The 22,303-nt window shown below is 38.3% G+C and overlaps 1 protein-coding gene across 1 annotated transcript in view; it reads right to left on the bottom strand.

Moving 5' to 3' along the window:
- The window catches only part of OLA1 (Obg like ATPase 1), a 195,380-nt gene that overhangs the window by 162,739 nt on the left and 10,338 nt on the right, over window positions 1-22,303 (bottom strand). Inside the window, exons 3-4 of the mRNA XM_066345980.1 lie at window positions 7,378-7,521; window positions 3,192-3,319 (exon numbers count right to left, since the gene is read on the bottom strand). Coding sequence (XP_066202077.1) covers window positions 3,192-3,319; window positions 7,378-7,521 — 272 coding nt within the window. The remainder of the gene's footprint in view (window positions 1-3,191; window positions 3,320-7,377; window positions 7,522-22,303) is intronic.

A 22,303-nucleotide genomic window follows, 5' to 3' on the forward strand; every position in this document is an offset into this window, starting at 1 on the left:
ATTTTAGGGGGGGGGGGGCAGGAAGCATCAACTCTCATATGTGCCTTGACCAGGGAAGCCCAGGGTTTTGAACCGGTGACCCTCCACGTTCCAGGGTGATGCTTTATCTACTGTGCCACCACAGGTCAGGCTAATTTAATTATTTAATGTTTATTTCTGACATTAGACTAGAAGCTTCATAAAACCAGAGGGTATATTAGATTCTGCTACCAGCTAATATATTTGCAGCAGCCAGAAAAGAAAGCGTTTACTATTTAATTAATGAATAATAAATAAACAACCAAGTGAACTGCATTTCTGGTGACTTAAAGATATCTGAAGAAAATATCTTTCAATAAAAGATAGCCTAACCAGGCAGTGGCACAGTGGATAGAGTGTTGACCTGGGATACTGAGGTCCCAGGTCTGAAACCCCAAGGTCACCGGCTTGAGCATGTTGACCATAGATATGACCCTATGGTCGCTGGCTTGATCAAGAAGTCACTGGATCACCTGGAACTCCCCCAGTCAAGGCACATAAGAGAAAGCAATCATTGAACAACTAAGGTGCTGCAACAATAAATTGATGCTTGTCATCTCTATCCCTGTCTGTTCCTCTCCCCCACAACTAAAAAAAAAAAAAAATATATATATATATATATATATATATATATATATATATATATAAAAGATAAAAATCTATTTCACTCTGATGTTTAATAAACTGATTGCTGAAGAAAAAAATATATCATAATTCTGCCTAACCAGTGGTAGAGCAATAGCTAGAGTGTTGCCTTGGGATGCTAAGGACTCCAGGTTCGAAACTCTGAAGTCACTGGCTTGAGAAAGGGCTCATCCAGCTTGAGCACTGGCTCACCAGCTTGAGCGAGTGGTAGCTGGCTTGAGCAAGGGGTCACTGGCACAGCTGGAGCGCCCCAGTCAAAGCATGCATGAGAAGCAATCAGTGACCAACTAAAGTGCTACAACTATGAGTTGATGCTTCTCATCTCCTCTCTCTCCCTTCATGTCTGTCACAAAAAGTCAATTGTATACATATACCAATCATAATTCGGATTTAAAGTATCTTCCACTTTCATAGTTTCAAAGTAATTACTTTATCTTTTAAATTTTTACAACTCCTTTTTACTGATTGTAATTCTAGGAAGGTTTTTAAAATTCTAGTTATAAATGTATCATTCTGAGCTCTATGCACTGTACAATAATATATACCATATTTCATTAATTCTAAGAGGTATATTTTCACAGTTTAACATCTCTGTAATCAAGCAGTATAATATCATGGTATCTATCAATAGTTTAACTGAATGTGTTTCCTTTCTTAACAATACCTTTAGTTTGACTAAAGTACAATAAAGTATGTATAATCCAAACCAAGTTCATTTTTTCCCTAAGGGTTAGAAAAACATACTAAATGAATATTATACAAGAGAAAATAAAACCAAAAACTTTATCATTACATTAATTTTCAGGATATTATCAGGATCTTACCATCAATCACCCTTAATTGCTCCAGCTCTCAAAATTTTAAGTCAAATATCCCTTTCTGATCATACACCCCCTTAGACTCAGCATATCTGCTCTTGAATTTCATCAGGTTTTCAGATCAGTGAGCCTCCCACTTTTCAGTCCACTCTTATTTTCACTCCGATCCCCTGTTAAGCTCTATTCTATCAGTTTAATCATGCTCACACTCAAACCTTCAGTTCTCTGGCCCCCTTTCCCTGTCACACCTGCCCCATCAATACTACTTCCTTACAGACATCTCCTATATGGATGTCCCAGGTATACAAATTCAAACAACTATCCCAAACTGAACTTAGCAGCTCTCTCCCAACACTCACTGCTGCTTCGATATTTAACATCTCAGTGAATGATATCAAGATTCACTCAACTGGACCAGCCCAGAAACCCAGGAGTCACACCTGATTCCACCCTTGCATGGAAACTCTCGGGTCAGTCACCAGAACCAATGAAAATATAAACTGTCAGAAAAACAGAGATTCTCACGAATGTACAGGTTTTAAGTAACACTACTCTACATAACAGAACGTCCACCACTTCCACCCGCACCTACATAACTTTGCTTTTGTCCGCACCACAATCCCATCCAGAAGATATCGCCATATCTTCGCCCACGGTGAAGCGACCCAGATCAGTGCTTCTCAAACTATCTGTGGTGGGTTTTTGTAAAATATAATAAAAATAAATTACTAGGCAAACGAATTTTTTCAGAGGACATACAAAAAAACTAGCACAATTTTATTAAATTAAAATGACAAAAAAATTATTCAAATTGACATAAAATTTTCTAGATGCTCATTTTCAATTGCAATAGGACAAGTAACAAAAAAACCACTAAGCCAGACCACCAAGGACCCCCACCTCTAATATGTTTCCTTTGTTTGCATTAATTTTCTCATTATAATAATATTACCATAAAGTGCAGTCTTAACTTGAGCCTTAACCTAATCCTTTCTGTCAGAGAATTACTGTTTTTAGCTCACATTTGTAATCAAAAAAACACAAACCAACACACAGTTCTACTTGTTTTCTCTCTTTGCTTTATATCCTCTCTGCATTAAGGACTAGCTCAGCGGTTCTCAACCTGTGGGTCGCGACCCAAGGAGGTCAAATGACCAAAACACAGGGGTCGATGGCCTTAGGCGACCCCTGTGTTTTGGTCATTTGAGCCCCGCCGGGGTCGCGACCCACAGGTTGAGAACCGCTGGACTAGCTGATCTAGTTTCCCTTTAATCTTTTTATTGCTAATAAATAACTTTGTTGCCTTTCTCTCCTCTAAAATAATGGTATCCCCTCCTCTATCAACTCTACCTTCTCAACACATGAAAAAGCAACAATGCAGAAAAGTTCAGCAAGTTAAGAGAATTTAAAAATACCTCTACAGTTAACAAAATTACTTCCACACAGAACCTTCTCAATGAATCTAACCCAAAGAGGGAATAAAATTGAATTAGAATATATTATCAACACAGCATATATTTGCTATGGAATAAGCCCTCTCACATGGAGATTACAGTAAATAGCATTAAAGTCACTAAGAATGACTCCATGATTCATCTTGTGAAACAAAGCAAATCTTCTATTAGTCATTTCTAATTTTATTTGAGCTATAATGGAAAGAAAACATTGATCATAATAAACTAAATCTGTTAAATAAACAACTATACTTACGTGTTAGATGAAAGATTCCATCACAGGCACTAATATGAGATAAAAAGGCATTTCCCAGGCCTTGTCCATTATGAGCTCCTTTTACAAGACCAGCAATATCCACAACATTTAGAAAGGCAGGAATTTTGCTGAAAAAACAAAAGATGGTTTTATTATAAAACAATACTAAGAAACTATTTATTAACCAAATGGATTTTTCAAACATTTTACATGAATTCTTTCCTTTCTAAAACAATGTTTAGAATACTCTTCATTTATGATTTTATAAATGAATACCAAAAAAATAAATAAATAAGCAATAATTTTTTTAATACATTGACTTTCTTACCTAGGAAAATCAAGAAAAAATTTATAAGGCAGAGTAGCTGTTTTTAATGCGTCTGTAAAGATTAAAACTCCTATTAGTAACTTTACTATCCTGTTCTATTGGCACACACACACACACACACACACACAAAAGCAGTGAAGAACATTTCAAGAGTATACTGATACAATACAAGGTAATCATCATAGAATGAACCAAAGTATGTACTTTGAACCAGGCATTGGACAAAATGCTTTACATGCATTATCATTTCAAAATACAAAACAATTCTATCAGGTAGGTGTTATTTATTAAACCTTTTTTACAACTTAGAGGAGTTAAGAAACCAGGTGCACACAGGATCATTTAGTAAGTAGTGATAGTTTGGGATTCAAACACAGGATATTTGGGTCTACCTTTAATCACCATATATTTAGATTATACAGCCAAAAACCACATGTAATGGTGTGACCCAGTTATTATAGTAATAACCTAGTTTTTAATAGCAGCAAAAGAATTAGATATACAAAATAATCTTTGCTTTGCTCAAAGTAAAGGCAAAGTTAACACAGTAGAGACCAAGTTAGGAAAACAAGTCAGCCATGTAGAAATACAGATTAAAGTATATGAGTAAATAAAGCAATTTTCAATGTCATATGACAAAGATGCATGATAAAAGGTATAGCTACTTATGTATTCTTTGTTTGTTTTCAAGAGGATTCATTTTTCAAAATGTCAATTTCACCACGTGATCAAATAGAACATAAAATTTCCACAAAATACTTCCCTATTATCTGCACGGAAAACGAGTGCTTTAAAAATGTTCATTGCAGCACTGTTCACAGTGGCCAAGACATGGAAACAAACAAAGTGTCCCTCAATAGAGGACTGGATAAGGAAGATGTAGTACATATATATAATGGAATACTACTCAGCCATGAGAAATGATGACATAGTGCCATTTAAAACATGGATGGACCTTGAGAACATTTTACCGAGTGAAATAAGTAAATCAGAAAAAGCTAAGAATGATATGATTTCACACATAGGTAGGATATAAAAATGAGACTCATGGACACAGATAAAAGTAAGGCAGTTACGGGGGGGGGGGGGAGGGGAGTAAAAAGGAAAACTATACAGTGATGGAAAATGATTTGACCATGGGTGATAGGCACACAACACAATCAACAGTTCAAATGCTACAGAAATATTTACCTAAAACCTAGGTACTCTTATTGATCAATGTTATCCATTAAATTTACCAGTAATTTTCTAAATAAATTTTAAAGAATAGAAAGAAAAATGATTATTCTATAAAATAATTTTATGCAAATAGAAATTACTTAGTAATTGTTATCAGCAAACCCACAGAAAAGATACATAAAACATGGTTACTTTTTTTTTATTGAATATTGTGGTTGCCTCCCCAGCATCCTCTGCCCCCTCTCTAGGTAACTAGACTAATTTTCATTGGCAGCCAGCCATATGTCCACAGGGTATCAACAGAGCTTTGGAGAAGCTGGCTCTATCCCTAACTCTAAAAGGGGAGCATGTAGCTTAGGCCTATACTAAGCAGTTTAATCTCACCCCCTAGGCACAATTAATGATTCTAAGACCTTCACCTTGCCCCATTTGCCTACAAAAACTGAAAGAGAGGTTTGCCAGAGGGAGTTAGCAGGGTTCTTGAATAAAAGTCCATCAGTGGAAATGGCCCACACAAGGAGAGAGATCCAGTGGGGTTAGAAGGCAGCACAGTAGTAGCCAGGGCCTGTCCAAGCAAGGCATGTGGGCAAGAAAGGAGCCCAGCAGTAGCCAAAGCCCAATCCAAGGTTCAAATCAGGAGACAACCCATTAGGGAGGATCAAGAGACTGGCTACCTTATAAAGGTACTGAGCAAATAGCACATTATTGGGACACCTGAAGAAATCTAAATGGAATTTGTGAATCAGATAATAATACTGGATCAATGTTAATGTTCTGATTTTGATGGGTTTTCTGTCATTATGTCAAAGAGTGTCTGTATTTAGTAAATACAAACGGAAGAAGTAAAGTATAATATCACATCAAGTCTGCAACTTATTCTCAAAGGTTTGGAGAAATTTATATGAAGGATATATAAGCATTCTATGTGTAATTTTGCAGCTTTAATAAAAATTTGAAGTCATTTAAAAATAAAAAGTTTTTTAAAAGGACACCAAAGTCACCTTGAGGAACTAATTTGGGGATATAATTTGAGCTATATTCAATGAGTGGGACAGATCATAACCAATTGAGTAACACTGATATGAATGAATACATGAATAAAGAAAATGCTTCCTTACAGCAGAATGTCATCTAATAAATGAAGAAAAATTGATGGAATTACAAAATCACCATGTGACAATCACCATAGTAATAATAAATTTTAAAAAAATCAAGGATGACAAAACTACTGGATAAAAGGTGGAGAAGTAAATGAATTTGGTATATATTTTGTGGTTAGAATTCATAAGAATTGCTGAAAAATCAAAAGCAGGGGAGAGAAAAAAGATGAATCAATAATAAACCTTGGGTTTTGACTTAAGCAACTGGGAAAATAATAATGCTATTTAATAAACTACAAAAGTCCTGAGGAAGAACCAATGTGACACAGGTAGAGTAAAATGAGGAGGTCTAGGTTGGATGTGTCAAGTCTGAGGGATCTGTTTAGTCATCCAAGTGTCAATATCAAGAAGGCAGTTAGATACAGCCCTGGAGTTCAGAATAATTCAGGGCTGGAGGCAGAAACTTGGGATTTATTCAAAGTAGTGAAAAACTAAATTAAACTAAATTCTCTATGGTAGGGAAAGAAAGTGTATATTCATATAATAATTATGATTTATTTTTTTAATCTAGTGAAATATTAATAATAATACCCCAAATAAAAAAGCATCTTATTTCTGTAAGTATGTGTGAATATAATCAGGAGAAAATATGGAAAAATAAATCTCCAAAGTATTTATTATATCAAGGTAAAACTATTGACAATTTTTACTCCTCCCTTTATACATTTCCATATTGTCTGAACCTCCTACAATAAACCTGTATTATCTTATTTTTTCTAATTAAAGAATATATGCTTGCTATAAAAATTTCAAATACAGCGGAAAAGAAGTGGCCCTGGTTGGTTGGCTCAGTGGTACAGCACTGACCCAGCGTGTGGAAGTTCTTGCTTTGATTCCTGGTCGGGGCACACAGGAGAGGCGACCATCTGCTTTTCCCTCCATCCCCCTTCTTACTCTCTTTCTCTTTCTCTCTCTCTTGCTCTTCCTCTGCCACAGCCATGGCTTGACTGATTCAAGCTCATCGGCCCTGGGCACGGAGGATGGCTTCATCAAGCTTCTGCCTCAGGTGCTAAAAAATAGCTTGGTTGCGAGGGGCCCCAGATGGGCAGAGCATGGGCCACAGATAGGGGTTGCCAGGGGTATCCCAGTCGGGGCACATGTGGGTGTCTGTCTCTGTATATCCCCTAATCTCACTTTAAAAAAAAAGAAAATAAGTAAAAATCACCTAAAGATGCCATTACCCAGAGATAACCGTCAATTAATCTGTGATCTTCATTTCATGTATTATCCTATGAATACACACCTACACATATAATTTTACATAAATGAGATCATATAATACAGATTAATTACTCCCTCTACTTCACACTCCCCAGAAAAAATTAACTGCAATGTTTAACAACCAGATGTATCCTTCTTCACCCTTCTCCATTCTCTATTTTACTTTGTAACTGAAAATAATAATGCTACATTAATTTTGGGAAATAAACCTCTACATGATTTTAAATATATCAGTTACAGATATCTACTCAGTCTATAGAGAGCCACCAAATAAACAGCAGCACAAACATTCTCTTACCTTGCTGGTTTGTGGTACTGGCAAAGAAATTCAAACCTGTCATCTGGCACAGGTACTCGGCTCTCATTTGGATCAATGGTGCAGAAGGGGAAGTTTTCTGCTGAAGCCTGGCTATTGGTTAATACATTGAAGAACGTAGATTTCCTAAAGTGAATAAAACCAATTGAATCAATTCTTTGACTAACACTGAGAAAATTTATATCTCACAGTAATTTCAATGCTTGAGTAAGATCCATGAGGATTATCAAACCAGTCTGGAAAGGGGGTAGACAGGAAGAATACATTTTTACTAACAGAAATTAATGAAATTTATAGCAATGCAGCTCAAGATTTATAATTAGGCTATGTTTCTATCTCAGCCTACTTGGAACCTGAAACGCATTTTCCCAAAGAATCTTTGCTATAAATGATAGCCAGCCCCATATCACACCACAAGTCTATTTAATTCCTAAGGTATCTGGTAGTACCAGTTTTATCACTTCACCTATATCTGATATAATCTTTTCCACATAAATGTAGATAGGTTTGTATCTAGTTAGGTCAATCACTTCCCAAGCATTCTGAATTGTGAACTAGGTGCTGTCTAATAGGAAATGGCAGGTTGGAGTTCAGACTCCCATCTCAGTATTAGTACATGAAAATTACTGCTAAGTCTAGAATTATGCCTTGTGAAAGTAAAAATGTGAATTTGTCAAGGTATAACAAAAATTTTAAATCTATTAATAATGAATAAATTGTTTGACATTTTTCTAATTATTTTATTCTTATCAGGTAATACATGCTCAGAGAATGCCAACTCATATTAACATCAGCTACATTTTAAAAACTATTAATAATTACAGTGCCAAAAATCATAGATTAAAATCCAAAACAAAATGGAATTTTAAAAAGGCTTATTGATCTGTTTTGTACTACCTTTCAACTCCATCAGTAATATGGACACATTATAGTGACTTTTCCTTGCTCCAGAAATAGAAATGTAGCACACATGAGAATTTAAAATTAAAATTACTATTATATATATATATATTTTTAAACTAGAACAATTGAGAAAGTAGTTAAAAACTATAAGAGAATTGTGAGACAGGTACTTGCTGACTCTAGCTAGACATGATTATGTAAAAATGCTTACACATAGACCAAATTTGATAAAGTGAGAGAGATTTCTGCATAACCCCCAACCAGGATCCACCCAGCAACCCCCATCTGGGGCAGATGCTTGAATCAACCAAGCTATCCTAAATGCCTGGGGCCAACACTCAAACCAATCGAGCCACTGGCTGTGAGAGAGGAAGAGAGAGAGAAGGGGGAGAGGGAGAGGAAGAGAAAAAGAAACTGATGGTTTCTTCTCACATGTGCTGTGACTGGGAATCGAACCCGGAATGTACATACACCTTGCCAACCCTCTATTCACTGAGCAAACTAGCCATGGTCCCAATCATTTTTTAAGGTAAAAATGTCTTTTTTTTTTTACTTTTTTAGATTTTATTTATTCATTTTTATTAGAGAGAGAGGGGAGAGAGAGGGGGGGGGAGAGATAGAGAACAGGGGGAGGAGCAGGAAACATCAACTCCCATATGTGCCTTGACCAGGCAAGTCCAGGGTTTTGAACCGGCGACCTCAGCATTCCAGGTCGATGCTTTATCCACTGTGCCACCACAGGTCAGGCTTTTTTTTTTTTTTTTTTTTAATTCATTTTTAGAGAGGAGAGAGAGAGAGAGGAAGAGAGAGAGGAGAGAAAAACAGAGAGAGAGAAGGGGGGAGGAGCTGGAAGCATCAACTCCCATATATGCCTTGACCAGGCAAGCCCAGGGTTTCGAACCGGCGACCTCAGCATTTCCAGGTCGACGCTTTATCCACTGCGCCACCACAGGTCAAAATGTCTTTTAGGATGAGATCTAAGCCTACATTCATCAGAAGAAATTTAAACATACTACAGTTAGCTCATCTGATTTAACTCTTAAACCAAAGAACCAGTCCTTTAAAAAAAAAAACAAAAAAAAAACTCTAAGAACCTTATAAGAGTAATGAACAAAAGACTTATTTAAATACTACTGAAAATGTTTTGGAAACTAAATACTTAAAATTTGTGCCTACCCATACATCTTTAAATATTGCTCTTATATCACATTCAGACTAAATATTTCAGAAAAAAAAATAGAATAAATTTAATAAAATAGCCACTTAAATCATTACTGGTTTAGAGCATCATTGGTCAAACCAGTAAACTGCCTATAACAGAATCAGCTGAGAGTGTAAAAGCATGTATCACTAGGCCTCTTTCAAGACTTGATATAGGTCCCAATATTTCAAAAATATCTCAGGTGATGCAGATGTAAAGTCAGATTTTAGAACTCTTGGGTAGATTCAGACTCAGCTAACAATTCAATGAATAATATTGGCTGTTGTAGAATTTATACCAGGCAACCTCTAAGCCTGGTAACAATCCCAGAACTCTATCTAGGAATGATAATTTAGAAGAAACTACTAATTTCTAAAGAGCTAGGTTTTAATATCAGTGCTGTGACTGTTAATATGTCACAGTACTTATTTTAAAATAATCTGTATATTTATGAAGTTATAGTTCATCTACCTCCAGAAAGATGCTAAACCTTAACACAATTTTAAAAATTAACACATACAATAAGGCAGATAATTTTTAAAAAGAGAACTCACATTCAGACTATAATTCGTAAATGCCATGTCCATTAAAAATAAATAGAACTTCTTGGAGAAATGATTAATTCCAGGTCTAGGACCAGAAATATACAAGATGAGTCTCAAATGATTTTTCCCAGGAGAAAACAAAGAAGCTATTATTGGCCATAGAGTTCTATCAAAAGCACTCTGGAGCTAACAAGAATAGGCTCATTGGCCAAAATAGATCAATCTCAGCATCAATAAGAACTACAACACATTGTAACAAATCAATTTTCAATCGGGAATTGGTTATCAGTGTATGCAGAGTGCTGATTTAAATTAGCGGTGGATTTCCAACTGTGCCAGGGTGGGTTTCTCTAATTATGCCCACCCCCTCAGACATATGTTGTTCAAGGGTCAACAGTAACTTTTATCCACAAGTTGTTAATAATACTCAACAAAACAAAAACCCTCTCTGGTCATCTTTTTTTTTTTTTAATTTATTGTGTTTACATAGATTCTAGTGTTTCCCCAAATGCATCCCCCCCCCATGTTCCCCTCAACATCCCCCTTGCCCTCCTCCCCCAAAGCCTACACCCCTTCCCTCCAGGATTTGTTTTTCTGCTCTATAACGCTGTGTTATGTGTATATACTTTCACCAATCTCTTTCCCTTCTCTGATTCCTTCCTATCATCCCCTTTCCCTCTGTCGGCTTTCCCTCTGGACCCTTAGATCCCGCTTCAGTCTCTATTCTGTTCCTCAGTTCACATCGTTCATTGGATTCCTCAAATGAGTGAGGTCATATGATATTTTTCTTTCTCTGCCTGACTTATTTCATTAACATAATAGTTTCCAGGTCCATCCATGTTGTCACAAAAGGTAAGATTTCCTTTATTTCATGGCCCCGTAGTATTCCATTGTGTATATGCCCCATAGCTTTTTAATCCACTCGTGCACTGACAGACACTTGGGCTGTTTCCAGATCTTGGCTATTGTGAACAATGCTGCCATAAACATGGGGGTGCATTTCTCCTTTTGAATCAGTGATGTGGTGTTCTTGGGATATATTCTATTCCTAAAAGTGGAATGGCTGGGTCAAAAGGCAGTTCCATTTTTAATTTTTTGAGGAATCTCCATACTGTTTTCCACAGTGGCTACACCAGTCTGCATTCCTACCAGCAATGCAGGAGGGTTCCCTTTTTCCACATCCTCTCCAGCATTTATTATGGGTTGTTTTGTTAATGAGCGCCATTTGACTGGTGTGAGGTGATATCTCATTGTGGTTTTAATTTGCATTTCTCTAATGATTAGTAGCGTTGAGCATTTTTTCATTCGCCTATTGGCCATCTGTATGTCCTCTTTGGAGAAGTGTCTATTCATTTCTTTTGCCCGTTTTTGATTGGATTATCTTCCTAGTGTTGAGTTTTGCAAGTTCTTTATAAATTTTGGTTGTCAACCCCTTATCAGACGTATTGTCGAATATGTTCTCCCATCATGTGGTTTGTCTTTTTATTTTGTTCATAGTCTTTAGCTGGGCAAAAGCTTTTTAGTATGATATAGTCCCATTTGTTTATCCTGTCCTTTATTTCCCTTGCCCGTGGAGATAAATCAGCAAATATATTGCTGTAAGTGATGCTAGAGAGCTTATTGCCTATGTTTTCTTCTAGGATGCTTATAGTTTCACAACTTACATTTAAATCTTCTATCCATTTTGAGTCTATTTTTGTGAATGGTGTAAGTTGGTGATCTAGTTTCATTTTTTTGCAGGTAGCTGTCCAAGTTTCCCATCACCATTTGTTAAAGAGACTGTCTTTACTCCATTGTATGCTACTACCACCCTTGTCAAATATCAATTTTCCATAAAGTTGCGGGTTTATTTCTGGGTTCTCTGTTCTGTTCCATTGAGCTATGTGCCTGTTCTTATGCCAGTACCAAGCTGTTTTGAGTACAATGGCCCTGTAGTATAACTTGATATCGGGAAGTATGATACCACCCAGTTTATTCTTCTTTTTCAAGACTGCTGAGGCTATTAATGTTCTTTCTTGGTTCCATATAAATTTTGGAATATTTGCTCTATATCTTTGAAGTATGTCATTGGTATTTTAATAGGAATTGCATTGAATTTATAAATTGCTTTGGGTGATATAGACATTTTAATGATGTTCATCCTTTCTATCCATGAACATGGTATATGCTTCCACTTTTTTGTATCTTCCTTGATTTCTTTTATCAATGTTTTATAATTTTCTGAGTACAAGTCTTTAACTTCCTTGGTTAAATTTACTCCTACATACTTTATATTTTGTTGCAATAGCGAAGGGAATTGTTTTCTTAATTTCTCTTTCAGACAAATCATTGTTGGTGTATAAAAATACCTCTGATTTCTGAGTATTAATTTTATATCCTGCCACGTTGTTGAATTCATTTATCAGGTCCAGTAGTTTTTTGACTGAGACTTTAGGGTTTTCTATGTACAGTATATCATCATCATCAAATAATGATAAGTTTTACTTCTTCTTTTCCAATTTGGATGCCTTTTATTTCTTCTTTCTGTCTGATTGCTGGGGCTAGGAACTCCAGAACTATGTTGAATGACAGTGGTGAAAGGGGGTACCCCTGCCTTCTTCCTGATCTTAAGAGGATTGCTTTTAATTTTTGCCCATTGAGTATGATATTGGCTGTGGGTCTGTCACAGATGGCCCTTATCATGTTGAGGTATGTTCCCGGTATTCCCACTTTGCTGAGAGTTTTGATCATAAATGGGTGCATTTTATCAAATGCATTTTTCTGCATCTATTGATATTATCATGTAGTTTTTCTCCTTCCTTTTGTTTATGTGATGAATCACATTGATTGATTTGCAAATATTGTGCCATCCTTGCCTCCCCAGAATAAACCCAACTTGATCATGATGTATGATTATTTTCATGTATTGCTGAATCTGGTTTGCTAATATTTTGTTGAGAATTTTAGCATCTAAATTCATCAGGAAAAAAAATTCATCAGGAATACTGGCTTACAATTTTCTTTCTTTGTGTTGTCTTTGCCTGGTTTTGGAATCAGAATTATGCTTGCCTCATAAAAGGAGCTTGGAAGTCTTCCCTCCTCTTGAATTTTTTGAAATAGCTAGAGAAGATAGGAGTTAGTTCTTCTTTGAATATTTGGTAGAATTTGCCTGTGAAGCCATCTGGCCCAGGGTTTTTGTTTGTTGAAAGTTTTTTGATAACTGTTTCTATCTCATTTGTTGTAATTGGTCTGTTTAGGTTTTCTGATTCTTCTAGATTGATTTTTGAAAGATTATATGTTTCAAAGAATTTGTCCATTTTACCTAGGTTGTCTAATTTTTTGGCATACAGTTCTTCATAGCATTTTCTTACAATCCTTTTGTATTTGTGCTGTGTCAATTGTTACTTCTCTGCTCTCATTCCTAATTTTATTTATTTGAGTCCTCTCTCTTTTTTTTGGTGAGCCTCGTTAAAGCTTCATCAATCTTGTTTACCTTTCCAAAGAACCAGCTCTTGGTTTCATTGATCCTCTGTATTGTTTTTTTAGTCTCAATGTCATTTATTTCCACTTTGATCTTTATTATTCCTTCCTTCTACTTCTTCTGGGCTTTACTTGCTGTTCTTTTTCTAGTTCTTTTAGTTGCAGGGTTAAGTTATTTATTTGAGGTTTTTCTAGCTTCTTAAGGTATGCCTGTACTGCTATGAACTTCCCTCTCAGGACTGCTTTTGCTGTGTCTCATAAATTTTGAGTTGTTGTGTGCTCATTTTCATTTGTTTCAAGGAAATTTTTTATTTCTTCCTTGATCTCATTGTTGACCCATTCGTTATTTAATAACATGCTGTTTAGTTTCCACATGTTTGAGTATTTTTCAGTTTTTCTCTTGTAGTTGATTTTTAGTTATATGCCATTGTGGTCAGAGAAAATGCTTGAATGATTTCAATCTTCTTAAATTTGTTGAGACTCATTTTATGCCCTAAAATAAATTGATTCAGTGCATTGATTGGCAAACCATGGCTCACAAGCCACATGTGGCTCTTTGGCCCCTTGAGTGTGGCTCTTCCACAAAATACCACGTGCAGGTGCTACCTCGGTAAGAAATGTACCTACCTATATAGTTTAAGTTTAAAAAATTTGGCTCTCAAAAGATTTCAATCGTACTGTTGATATTTGAATCTGTTGACTAATGAGTTTGCCAACCACTGATCTAGTGTGTCCTTTAAGTCTGCTGTTTCTTTGTTAATTTTCTTTCTTGAGGATCTATCTAATGATGTTAGTGGGGTATTGAAATCTCCTACTATTGCTGTTGATCTCGTCCTTTATGTCCATCAAAATCTGCTATATATATTTTTGATGCTCCTATATTAGGTGTATAGATATTTATAATGGTTATATCTTCCTATTGGATTGCTACTTTTATCATTATGTAGTGATCTTCTTTTTCCCTTACTATAGCCTTTGTTTAAAGTCTACTTTATCAGATATAAGCATTGCTACCCCACCTTCTTTTTCATTTCCATTTGCATAAAATATTTTTTTCCATCCTTTTACTTTCAGTCTATGTGTATCTTTTGTTTTGAGGTGGGTCTCTTGTAGACAGCATTTGTACAGGTCCTGTTTTCTTATCCATGCAGCTACCCTGTGTCTTTTGATTGGAGCATTTAATCCATTTACATTTAAGGTTGTTATTGATATGTAGTTGTTTATTGCCATTTTATTCTTTAAAGCTACATTCCTCTTTTACTAGATTTTTCCCCCCTCTTTGTTCTCTTTACAGCAGACTTACATTTCTTGCAGCATTGGTTTGGCTGTGATGAATTCCTTGAGTTATTTTTTGTCTGGGAAGCTTTTTATTTCTCCTTCAATTTTAAATGATAGCCTTGCTGGATAAAGAAGTCTTGGTTGTAGGTTCTTCTTCTGCATTACTTTGAATATTTCTTTCCATTCCCTTCTTGCCTCAAGTGTTTCTGTTGAGAAGTCAGATGTCATCTTTATGGGGGCTCCTTTGTAGGTGATTGACTGCTTTTCTCTTGCAGCTTTTAGTATTTTTTCTTTATCTCTTAGCTTTGGTATTTTAATTATGATGTGTCTTGGTGTAGGTCTCTTTGGGTTACACTTTAAGGGGATTCTCTGTGCTTCTTTAACTTGTGTGACTTTTTCCTGCATCAGTCTAGGGAAGTTTTCAGCTATGATTTCTTCAGTCAGGTTCTCTATCCCTTGTTCTTGCTCTTCTCCTTCAGGAACCCCTATTATGCAGATGTTGTTTCTCTTCATGTTTCCTCTCTTACAGCTTCCTCAGACCTTTTGATCCTCTTTTCTTTTTGCTGCTCTGCTTCCGTGCTTTCACTTATCTTGTCCTCTAAATTGCTGATGTGATCCTCTGCTTCATCCAGCCTGCTTTTAATTCCTTCTAGTACAGTCTTCATTTCTGATATTGTTTGTCATTTCTGATTCTTTTTTATTATTTCAATACCCTTTCTGATGCCAGCTATCTCTTTATTTTAGGGCTCATTTTGTCCATCTATTGTTGCTCTAAGATCCTTGAGCATCCTAAAAATCATTATTCTAAATTGTGCATCTGCTATCTTGTTTATTTCCATTTCATTCAGTTCTTTTTCTGGGGATTTCTCTTATTAATTCATTTGAATTGAACTCCTCTATCTTCCTATTTTGTCTCTGTATAGACTAGAAACCACTCTAACTATGGTTGTTAGGTCCTGAGCTGATGCTCTCCATATCTTGCCGCTGGATGTACCATCCCTACACCTTTCTGGCCAGAACCTGGTGCAGATCAGTAGGGGTCACTGCTTTTGACTGGCCCATAGTGACCTTGGAACTACAGGCAATCCAGAATTTGTGGCTGCCTCTGCTGGGCCCTGGTGCTTTAGTAACTATCAGCAGTACTCCTAGCTTGCTTTTATCTACTCTTGGGCAGTGTTTGTGGCCTCTCTATTCCTGATGTGAGGTCTTTCCACTGGCCCCCGTCTCACTCTGGCTCCTCAGGCACCTGGCACCAGTGCAGGCTCCCACTGCTCTGCAGGTGCGGGGGGACTCCTTGCCTCACTGGGCTGCTCCAGGCTCTGCTCCCCTCGGGCATGTGGGACGCTCTCTTTCACAGCGCAAGCCGCCAGGCTCCACCCTCCGCAGGTGCAAGGGCTGCCTCTCCCAGCTCCACCCCTGTGAGCCTGCCAGAGCCTCTACAGGCTCCGCCCCTCGCCGTCTCTGCACGGCTACCTGGCTCTGCCCCTGCTGGCACCCCTTGCTGAACTCCACTTCCCACAGAGCGTGGGATGCTTCACCCCACTGGGGTCCACCCCATGGGCACTAGGGAGGCCTCACTCATGGGTGCCAAGAGGCCTCTCTGGTTCCGCCCTCCACAGCCACCACAGGGGCTGCCTCCCTGGGCTTCATCCCGACTACTGCGTGGGCCAAGCGCTGCCACCACTACCACAGCCGGGCCTTCCCACCCTTCAAAGGGTACTACTCAGCAGGTTGGGGGGGGGAGATCCATGTAGCCCAGACCTCAGCACTCAAATCCTGTGTCCCTGATGCGCCCCCCTGCTTCTAAGTGTCTCTCTGCACTGACTGGAGCAGGAGAGCTTCTGTTGGGTGGGGTAATTGCTTCCCTTTGCTGGCTTGGTTCTCCCAGGAAGAATGGACACTTTAGGTTTGGGGAGTGACCCAGTACAGGGGTCAGGGTAGCCGTCTCCCACAGTCTCTCCCTGTGCCCCTAAGACTACACTCTCCTCTCACAACTCTAGTCCTCTTGGCATTCCCCGCTCCCAAAGCCCCAGGTAAGTGGCTGTGAATGAGGTTTCTGCGTGATCCCTTTACAATGGAGCCTGAGTTTGAGAGTTCTGTCTCCCACTCACAAACAGTAACCTGGCTCTTCTTTCACCTAATACTGTCCGTATGACTCCTCTAGTTTCTGGGGCTCCAGTCCTAGGGCTGAGGGTCTACAACTCTCCTGGAAACCCACACCACCGCTGTCTCCACCTTTCCTACCAGCTCAATGTGGTTCCTTCGGTGATGCTTGGTTATAGATTCCTATTAGTTTGGTCCAAAGTTGGTTTTTCAAGATGACTGTTCCTAAGTTAAGTTGTAATCCACTTTGTTTCTGGGAGGTGGGAGTTGTAATGTCCGCCTACTCCGTCGCCATTTTTTCCCTCCTTCTGGCCATCTTTTAAGGATGCTAGGTGATAGATTCTTTTGAAGATTAAACAAAGCACTTATTATATTCTTCCTATACAAAATATACACTTATAACAGTGATCTTCAACCAGTGTGCTGCAAGAATTTTTAAAACATGCAATACCTGACTATTTAGTCAGGGGCACTAACCTCTTTTCCCTTAGATTGCCAAATAAAATAATGTAAATAGCCAACACAGTAGCTATCCAGTGTGAATGAATCAAAATTATACCTATTTTTTTTGTCAGATCAGCAAAAATATATATAGATATTTTCAGTGTGCCGCAGAATTTTAGTAGTTTATGTGTGCCATGAGATGAAAATGGTTGAAAAATCGCTGTTTTAGAGTAACAAAGAGTTGAGAGTAATATTATTTTATAGGCTTATTCCAGTCAATAAATGAGGAAAATTAAAAAATTTAGAATACTGACATTTTGCAACTCCTAAGCAATTAATGGGCCTGAGTAATGATCACCAATGACAATACTGCAAAAAGGGGGAAAAGCCAGTACAAGTACATATATATCACCTTTCACATATTCTTGACATAAAAATTATCATATTGCCCTGGCCGGTTGGCTCAGCGGTAGAGCGTCGGCCTAGCGTGCGGAGGACCCGGGTTCGATTCCCGGCCAGGGCACACAGGAGAAGCGCCCATTTGCTTCTCCACCCCTCCGCCGCGCTTTCCCTCTCTGTCTCTCTCTTCCCCTCCCGCAGCCAAGGCTCCATTGGAGCAAAGATGGCCCGGGCGCTGGGGATGGCTCTGTGGCCTCTGCCCCAGGCGCTAGAGTGGCTCTGGTCGCAAGATGGCGATGCCCAGGATGGGCAGAGCATCGCCCCCTGGTGGGCAGAGCGTCGCCCCCATGGTGGGCGTGCCGGGTGGATCCCGGTCGGGCGCATGCGGGAGTCTGTCTGACTGTCTCTCCCTGTTTCCAGCTTCAGAAAAAAAAAAAAAAAAAATTATCATATTAATCTGATCAAGCCTTTAGATATTACTACCACTTTATAAGAAATGCAGAGGACACAAGAACATATTAAAATATATCACACAGATGCAATAAAAAAAACCCTCAGACTTTGGAAAATTCTATAGACAATTGTGGGGGGGGAGAAATTCTGCTTCTGGGTGAGAAGCAAAATTTAACTGATTAGAACTCTCACCTAGAAGTAGAAAAGCCATATACTTGTAGAATACAGAAAGCATCTGAAGGGACTAGGAACCTAGAAATGTTTGTGGGGAGGGGTAGCCTCAAAGAAGTGATCTGACCTCCACAGCCCCTTTTATCATGAAGACATTTGCCCACTATGGACAGAAGAAAAGAGGTCCAGAATCCAGGATTAAACATGGAAAGCTGATGCTGGAGGGCAGAGAACCCAGCAAAGGATTAGGAGGAAAAGAAAAATTAGAGGAAGAACCTCAAGAACACAACCAAAACCCAGGATATTTCTCCCAAAAGGGAAAACTTCTGAAGTAAATGGTAACATAAATTGGCCCATTCTCCACAATCTATTCCCCTTCACACAAAAACAAAAAGTGATTACTTAAGTTGCCAGAACAGTCCTTGGGTCCTTACTTATCTAAAATGTAATTAAAATACTGTATACCCACTATGAAAACATTACAAAATAATGTTACAATAAAAGTACTTCAAACGGCCTCCCCTGTGGTGGTGCAGAGGATAAAGCCTTGACCTAGACAGAACACAGAAGTCCCCAGTTCAAAGCCCCCAGTCAAGGCACATATAAGAAACAACTAGTTGATGCCTCCCACTCTCTTCCCCTCCTTTTCTCTCTCTCTAAAAATGAGAAAATAAAATCCCTTTTTAAAAAAAGTACTTAAAACAAAATTTAAGTAAATTAATACAAACACTCATAGAACACCTGTGCTCTTTCAGAGGGGGAAGAGGACAAAAAAAAGTGCGGTTGTATTTTTGTATATTATAGTTTTTAAAAAAAATGCTCACTGCTATTACCAGAGTCATACTATTTGTGGCTATTATTAAGTATAACATTTTTTACTGTCTAGAATCTAGATGAACAAAAATACTTTTTATAAAAAAGAAAAAAGTTTATCCCTCCAAACATATCATATGATAAAAAAGTAATAAAAGAAAGTGCCATTATCTCTTAGGCTGAAAAAATTCTTACATACAAACTAGACTTGAAAGACAAATCTCCATTTTCACAGATCATCTTATCTTGGTCATGGATTTTAAATTTTATAAAGTTATCTACAGTGTGTCCGTAAAGTCATTGTGCACTTTTGACCGGTCACAGGAAAGCAACAAAAGACAATAGAAATGTCAGATCTGCACCAAATAAAAGGAAAACCCTCCCAGTTTCTGTAGGATGATGTGGTAGCATGTGCGTATGCGAAGATGATGATGTAACACCGTGTATACAGCGGAGCAGCCCACGGCCATGCCAGTCGAGATGTGGACGGTACAGAGAAAAAGTTCAGTGTGTTCTGTGGCTCACTAAATTCGAATCCGTGACCAAAGTGCAACATGAATATCCACGCGTTTATAACGAAGCGCCACCACATAGGAATAACATTACTCGGTGGGATAAGCAGTTGAAGGAAACCGGCAGTTTGGTGGAGAAACCCCGTTCTGGTAGGCCATCAGTCAGTGACGAGTCTGTAGAGGCTATACGGGATAGCTACCTAAGGAGCCCTAAAAAATCTGTGCATGAGTCCACATCGAACTGCACTGAATAGGTATGAAACTGGGAGAGTTTTCCTTTTATTTGGTGTAGATTTCACATTTCTATCATCTTTTGTTGCTTTCCTGTGACCGGTCAAAAGTGCACCATGACTTGACGGACACACTGTATTATCAGTGGTTTCCAACATCCGGTCCTCCAGAAATTTCATGCTGGTCCACAAAAGAGTTAACCACCCTGATGTTATATGAAGATTACAGAGTCTAGAATCACTGGATCTATAATCTTCATATAACATCAGGGTGGTTAAGTCTTTCACAGTCTGGCATGAAATGTCTGGAAGATCAGCTGTTAATAAACACTGATCTTTATTGTATAATGGTTTTGTAAATACAAAAAAAAGTTAAAAAAAAAAGAAAAAGAAAAACCAAAAGAAAAAAATTTCTAAGGATTATTATGACAGGCTTAGTTGCATGTTAAGACATTTTGATCTGTTCAGCTCTATTAAAGAAAAGCCTTGCAAAATCAATGAACTAGAAAGTCTGAAGCGTTAAAAGCCCATATAACATTATTTTGTGAAATGAGGATTACACACACACATACCAGAGAGAGAGAGAAAGACGGAGAGAGCGAGAGAGAGAGAGAGAGAGAGAGAGAGAGAGAGAGAGAGATTAGGTGCCTTAAGGTTATTATTAAAGCTCAAAAGTAGAAGGAAAGTTCAGAATTATAGGAATCTCTCTTTTGCAAGAAGAATGGGTTTACATAGCCTGACGTGTGGTGCACAGTGGATAAAGCACCAACCTGAAATGCTGAGGTCACCAGTTCAAAACCCCAGTCTTGCCATGGTCAAGGCACATATGATAAGCAACTGCTACTAGTTGATGTTTCCCGCTCCTTCCCCTTCCCCTGGCTTTTCTCTCTCTCTTCTCTCTAAAATCAATATATATAAAAAAAGAATGGGTTTACATAAATATTATTTAGCAATGATAGCATTAAAAAAAGGAGTGGCTAGACTTAATATGACCCTACCATTTAGGACCTAAATACATTTTTTTTCTTCTTAAGTGAGAAGTGGGGAGGTAGAATGACAAAGTCCCACATGCACCCAACCACGATCCACCTGGCAAGCCCCCTACCCAGCAATGCTCTGTCCATCTAGGGCTGTTGCTTGTCAACTGAACTATTTTAGCACCTGAGGCAGGCCATAGAGCCATCCTCAGTGCCCAGGGCCAGCTTGCTCCAATCAAACCATGGCTGTGGTTGGGGAACAGAGAGAGAGAGAGAGAGAGAGAGAGAGAGAGAGAAGGGGATGGGGGGAGGGATGGAGAAGCAGATGGTTGCTTCTCCTGTGTGCCCTGAACATAATCGAACCTGAGACTTCCACACACCAGGCTGACACTCTACCACTGAGCTAACTAGCCAGGGCCAGGGCCTAAATACATTATTTTTGAAATTACATATTTTGTTGTAATAAGTAAATCATTTTTTTTTAGCAAGACAGAGAGCCAGAGAGGGAAGAGAGACAGGAAGGGTGAGAGATGAGAAGCATCAACTCATAGTTGTGTCACTTTAGTTGTTCACTGACTGTTTCTCATATGTGCCTTGACCAGGGGTCTTAAGCTGAACCAATGACACCCTTGCTCAAGCAACAACCTTGGGCTCTATCCAGCCACTATGGGATCATATCAATGATCCCACTCTCAAACCAGGGACCCTGTGATCAAGCTGGGACCTCAGCATCCCAGGCCAATACTCTATCCACTGTGCCACCACCAGTCAGACTATAATAAGTAAATCTGACTGAATAAGTGTCTTATCTAAACCTTTATGCAAAATTACAATATGTATTGGGAAGTCAGGATAACATGCAAATTCACAGCACTCTGAATTAACCCTTTATACACCACACATCCAACACATGGAAAAAAGTAGAATGTGTTTTCAAAATGTTTTGAATTTAGATATAACCGAACTGTTTTCTTTTAATCATCTATCTGCTAGAAAAGAAATAAATACAGATGACAAATAAATACCAATGCGTGAATACTAGGTTAGTATAACCACATATATGTCCTAAAAAGTGAAAAGGCCTAAAAGCAGTAGCATATCAGCAGCACGTATCCTACCTAGAGCCCAGATCTTAGTTTCTGATAACCATTCTCCAGTAAAATAATTTACGTGAGCTCCCTAAAGTCAATGGTGAAGTCCAAATAAAGCCTACAGTTAACAGTAGTAAATAAATGAATGGGGGGGGGGGACTATCTGAAATTATGTAATGATACAGTAATAGAGACCAGAATAGGTAGAGACTATATTTCCTCCCTCCCTCCTTGTCTCTAGGCTGGTATCATGACTTGCTTTGACCAAAAGAATTAAGTAGAAGTGTGTTATGTCACTACCACCCTTTCACTCCCTTGGTAGCTAGCCA

The sequence above is a fragment of the Saccopteryx leptura genome, chromosome 7, assembly GCF_036850995.1.
Source record: "Saccopteryx leptura isolate mSacLep1 chromosome 7, mSacLep1_pri_phased_curated, whole genome shotgun sequence".
NCBI lineage: Eukaryota > Metazoa > Chordata > Mammalia > Chiroptera > Emballonuridae > Saccopteryx > Saccopteryx leptura.